At 13.6% G+C, this 5,453-nt stretch overlaps 2 protein-coding genes across 2 annotated transcripts, besides 23 other annotated features; one reads left to right on the forward strand and one right to left on the reverse strand. All coding sequences in view use genetic code 6, as the record gives it.

Moving 5' to 3' along the window:
- Positions 1–602: 602 nt before the first annotated feature.
- Positions 603–658: a microsatellite.
- Positions 612–670: a microsatellite.
- A 235-nt stretch (positions 671–905) lies between these two features.
- Positions 906–947: a microsatellite.
- Positions 907–947: a microsatellite.
- A 191-nt stretch (positions 948–1,138) lies between these two features.
- IMG5_042050 (hypothetical protein) lies at positions 1,139–1,630 on the forward strand. The gene has a single exon (XM_004037667.1). It carries the CDS (start codon positions 1,233–1,235, stop codon positions 1,620–1,622), a length of 390 nt encoding a protein of 129 aa, XP_004037715.1. The 5' UTR covers positions 1,139–1,232; the 3' UTR covers positions 1,623–1,630.
- Positions 1,155–1,198: a microsatellite.
- Positions 1,155–1,209: a microsatellite.
- Positions 1,158–1,201: a microsatellite.
- A 211-nt stretch (positions 1,631–1,841) lies between the features above and the next one.
- Positions 1,842–1,891: a microsatellite.
- A 773-nt stretch (positions 1,892–2,664) lies between these two features.
- Positions 2,665–2,704: a microsatellite.
- A 205-nt stretch (positions 2,705–2,909) lies between these two features.
- Positions 2,910–3,900, reverse strand: IMG5_042060 (hypothetical protein). Its single transcript, XM_004037668.1, has 5 exons — positions 3,819–3,900; positions 3,564–3,741; positions 3,283–3,516; positions 3,025–3,222; positions 2,910–2,965 (listed from the first exon to the last, which is right to left on the reverse strand). The coding sequence occupies exons 1-3, from the start codon at positions 3,878–3,880 to the stop codon at positions 3,289–3,291; spliced, it is 468 nt and encodes a 155-aa protein (XP_004037716.1). The 5' UTR covers positions 3,881–3,900; the 3' UTR covers positions 2,910–2,965; positions 3,025–3,222; positions 3,283–3,288.
- Positions 3,746–3,806: a microsatellite.
- Positions 3,759–3,806: a microsatellite.
- Positions 3,894–3,952: a microsatellite.
- Positions 3,910–3,990: a microsatellite.
- Positions 3,910–4,016: a microsatellite.
- Positions 3,916–4,019: a microsatellite.
- Positions 3,918–3,990: a microsatellite.
- Positions 3,939–4,014: a microsatellite.
- Positions 3,942–4,000: a microsatellite.
- Positions 3,942–4,025: a microsatellite.
- Positions 3,951–4,019: a microsatellite.
- Positions 4,026–4,123: 98 nt separating the features above from the next.
- Positions 4,124–4,261: a microsatellite.
- A 1,089-nt stretch (positions 4,262–5,350) lies between these two features.
- Positions 5,351–5,389: a microsatellite.
- Positions 5,357–5,389: a microsatellite.
- Positions 5,390–5,453: the final 64 nt, after the last annotated feature.

The following is a 5,453-nucleotide window of genomic DNA, read 5'->3' on the forward strand; positions in this document are numbered from 1 at the left end:
TTATTTTATTATTTCAATATATTTATTTAATGATTATAATTTTCCATAATCAATTTCTTATTTTGTATATTGCTATGTGTACAATTTTTCATATTTATTTTTTTATTTTTATAACCAAATAATTATTTCTTTTTTGTCTATATTTTATTTAATTAATAAATTTAAATAATTAAATCCACTATATTCATGTATATTATTTTTAATATATTTTTTATCCATTTAATTTCTTTATATATGCAAAGTTAACTATTTATTTCCTATAAATATTTACACAAATTTCCTTTATAAGTCCAACAATGATAATTTCTTGGATATTTTTTTAAACAAAGTTATATAAACTAATTTTCCATTTCCAAAAATTATTCCAAATTTAATTATTATATATTTTTTTAAATTAGTTTTAATCTATAATACCAAGCAATACTAGATTTTTTAAATTTTTAACAAATAAGTGAATTAAAATGCATTTCTTCTTCAAAAATAATATTATTTTTATTCCACAAATTAAACCTTAAATTCCACATAGTATTATTTTCACCATTAATACATAATAAAATTTTAGAAATGATGTTTATAAGATAATCATTCATTTAACAAATTTCTATAAGAAAAATATATAATATAAAAAATAATAATAATATTAATAATAATAATAATAATAATAATAATATATTTATATATATTATTTACTTTTTTATTATAAAATTTTAATACATTCATTATATAAAATTTATACTGCATCGAATGAAATTCCCATTTAATTTTCTTATATAACAATAAGTTTATTTGGAAATAGCATTTACATGATTTCATTTGGTATATGATCAATTTCTTTTATTTAACTTAAATTTTCGAAAAATTCTTAATAATATAAATATATTATTTCATTTTTTTCCATTTATTTTTATTTATATAAATATTAATATAAATTTTATATATATTTATATCTTTTTTTTATTTTTTTTTATTTAAAATTAAATTCAAAAGCAATAAGTACATAATTTTTATTCTTTTTGTTTTATAAAAGATTCTTTGTTTTATTTCTTAATACCATTTTTATATAAATCAATTGCTTATTATTATAGAATAATGCTAATATTTTCTTAATATTCATTTTTGTCTACTTCATTTGTATATTTATTTTAGATATTATTTTCTTCTTCTTCTTCTTTTTCTTTTTCTTCTTCATCTTCTTCTTTTTAAATTTCTAAAAATTTAACATTTTCATCACAATGTAAAGAGAAAATATCACAATAAGATAATTCAAATAAATAAATTTAACTAAGTAAAGGAGGAAGATCTTATTTAGGTTTTCCATTTTTTTTTTTTGCTAAAAATAAATTCCAATTATTTTCTGTATTTATTTTCAATTTATGCTATTTTAACATTTAGTCAAAGGAAATTATAGAGTTTTTTATTATTTCTTCAACTTTTACATTTAAATATTTTTCGTTTATTTTTAAAAGTTCAGATTAAAAATCAAATTTTATATTTAAATAAATTAATATTTCTCTATTTTAATTTAAAATTTATTAATCAGGTGTTTAAATTTATTTTAGGCTATTTAATTTTACTAAAAATTCAGATATTTCAGTTTTAGTTTATGGGTATAATATATATGATTAAGAAATTTAATTTTAAGAATTTCTCTATAATATATTACCTTCTTAATAAAAAAAAAGAGATTGACTATTATCCATTTTATTTTTAAAAAATTTATTAGATTAGTATATATTTTTTATGATTTTTTTGTATTTATTTAAATATATATAAATATATATTTATTTATATAATATTTATAATCTTTTATTTATATTTTTTTCTATTTTTTGTTGTTGTGGATTTTTTAAAAATTAAATCTATATTTTTTTAAAATATAAATAAATCTTTTATATATTATTATTTAAATTATTCTCCTTTTTTTTAAAAAACAAAAATTATATCATTTTACTTTTTTTTAGAATATGCAATTAAATCATAATAAATTTTAATCATAAAAAACATGTTTAATAATCCTACAAAAACCGAATGAATCATTATAGGCAAAAATTATAATTTATTTCTATATTTTATTTTTTATTTAATTAAAATTTATATTATATATTTAACTTTCCAAATATTATAAAATGAAAAATGTTTCCATACAAGCTTATTATTAATCCCATATAAATTAAAAAAATTTCTAAAAAGTTAAATTTAACTTTTGTTTACGTATTTTTTTTTAAATAAGCCCAATAAGTAAAATGATAAATAGCGAATCCAATCAATTTAACACTTGTTTCTATATTATAATATATTTTCAATATAGATTCTATATATTTATTAAAAAATATATATATTAATTTACCTTAATTATTAGGTAATAAAGGAAATAATCCTATACAATTAAAATAATTGAACAAAAAACTAGTTCTTAAAAAAAAAAAAAATTAATTATTTATAAAATTAATAAAAAGTTACTTTATATATTTTTTTTTGCCAAAAGAATATAATTAATACAAAACTAAAGGCAACAAAATAGCTTTTTCATGCACATGAAATCCAAAATTATAAAAAATAAAAGATTAAATACAAAAGTATAAAAGAATTTGTTTTTTTTAGAAATTTTTGCATATAATATATATTAAAGGCTATATGCATAAGGAAAATAATATTAAAATATTGATATATATATATATATATATATATATATATATATATATATTTATTACAATTGATAATAATAAAATAATTATTATTGTATGATAAGTTTTTATTTAAATTAAAATATCAAATTAACTAACTTATACAATTCCTGAAGTTGTTTAATTTATTTAATTAGATTTATTTTCAAATATAATATTAAAAATTTTAAACAAAAACCTATCCAAAAAGCTGTATAAAGCCCAAAAATTAGGTGCCCAATAGGCATGAACTAAACCTCTATCAAAAGGAAATAATCTTATAAGTATTTATTTTATATGAACTTTTATTTATTTAAAAATAGAAATTATATTCTGAAATATATATATATATATAAATTACCAATAAATGGAAAAAAGCTTATAAAAAAAACTGATATTACACATAAAGAAAGTTTAAAAAATTTTAAATAAGAAATTAATTTTTAAATAAACAAAATTAAGTTAATAATAAAAAGAAAAAAGTCAAAGAAAAATATAAATAAATATGTTTAAAATTAAGCAAAATGCTATATATAATAGCCCCTTAAAAATATTATTTCTATTTATTTTATTAATTAAAAAAATTAAAAAATATATTATTTTACATTTTTTATTTTACAAATACTCAAAATTAATAATCCTTATAAAAATCCATTATATTAAAAATGAATATTATCTATTAAAACATTAGCAAAGTTAAAAAAACTAAAAAAAATAAACTCATGATACAATTTTATTTCTTTTCTTATTTACAATAATAATATAATGAATAAGCATATATAAATTCACTAAAAATAACACTTAGTCTTAAAAATAATATACAGTTATAACTTTAATATTCTTCATTAACTATCTTTTATTTTTATTTTTTATTTTTTTTAAAAAAAAAATTTTCGATACCTAATTTATTTAATTATCAAAAAAATTTGACAAGTAACTCAAAAATAATTAATAATATGCAAAAAAAGGAGGATAATCAAGAGTCCATATTGATAAATTATCATAATACCAATCCTTTAAATGTAAATTATGTGTAATCCTTAACCAATTTATATGCACATAGAAATCTGTTGAATGACTAAATTTTAAATATATATATATTTTAATATATTTATATATTTATATATTTATATATTTTATATAATAAAATATTACTAAGCTGGAATTAAAAATAACTTAATAGAAGAAGTAAATATAAAAACAGAAAAATAATCCATTATGTATTTTTTTTTAAATAAATTAATATAAATATATAAAAAAATAGATATAAATATTAATAAAAATATAAAAAAAAAAAATAAAAAAATAAAAAAAAAAATATAAAAAATTATAAAAAATATAACAAATAAAATAAAATGAAAAGTAAATAATCATTAATAAATAATATCTGAAATAAAAAATAAATCATTATTAAGAATAGATTCATTAAAAAGATTAAAGTATTAATCATTATTAAAATAATTATTATTATTAATATTATTATTATTATTATTATTATTATTATTATTATTATTTTTATTAATATTATTATATTTATTATCTTCATTATTATTTTTATTTTTATATTCATTATTATTATCATTATTATTATTATTATTTAAAGTATTATTTTTTTACCATTTTAATATATTAAATTTTTATCACTTTTATTTAGATGTAAAAATCCTAACTCACTTTTCCTATCTACATGACTATCTTCTTATCCATATCCTTAATTTTATTTTATCACACTTTTTTATATAGATTAAACTTTTCTCATGCAATAATTTATACTGTTTCTTATAATTTATTAATTTTCAAAACAAAAAACTTTATTTTAGAATGAAGTTAAATATTTATTACTTTATTTATGTTTTATTCTAAAAATTTAATTTGTTTATAAAAGACCTTCATTATTATTATTATAAAGTTCTATTTTCCATATTTAATCTTCATTTAATTTATTTAAATTTCCACAAGAAACTAATTATCCTTTATGCCATTCATCATTTTAATTTTCTATTCTATAAGATTCATTTGATTATAAATAAAACTATGTTATTTTATGTTTAAAATAAACTTCATTTTAGTCAATTCCTTATACGAATTATAGTTACCATTAGAAGTAAACCTCATTATTTTCATTTTTTTTTTTTTTAATTTTACTAAATTATGTTTAGGATTATTTTTTAACTTCTCGTATTAAGAAAATATTCCTTTATCTCTTTTCAAGTTTTTTATTATTATAATTTAATCTGGTTGAATTATTTAATGTTTATGATTCTTTTATATAAAACTACTAATAAGTATTTATTTTTCAGTATTTAATTCTTTTTGAATTTATTCTTCAATAGGTATTAAATTTATATGTAATTAACTATCCATTAAAAAAAATTAACTTTTTTCAATTATTACTTAACTTTAATTTATGTATTTGTTCGGGTTTATTTATTTTTAACTATTATTTAATTGCTAAATGTTAATATCATTTAAAGATTTATTGTAATAATCAAGTTTATTATATTATTATTATTTTATTGAAATTTAATTTCATTTATAATTCTTTTAAAAATTATTATTTTTTTATGTTATAACAACATATTCCGATTATTTTTAAAATAAACATATATTTCCCATTTTTATATTTATATAGAATAAATCAAAACATAGTAAATAATATATTATAAGTTAAATTTATAAATAATTTAATAAATAAAAAAATAAAAAAAAAAAAAATATAAATAAAATTTAAATAAAAGTTAAAGAATAAAAAAAATAGAAATGTTTTATAATATGTATATATATTTATAT

The sequence above is a fragment of the Ichthyophthirius multifiliis genome (assembly GCF_000220395.1).
Source record: "Ichthyophthirius multifiliis unplaced genomic scaffold scaff_1120509249910, whole genome shotgun sequence".
NCBI classification, from domain to species: domain Eukaryota; phylum Ciliophora; class Oligohymenophorea; order Hymenostomatida; genus Ichthyophthirius; species Ichthyophthirius multifiliis.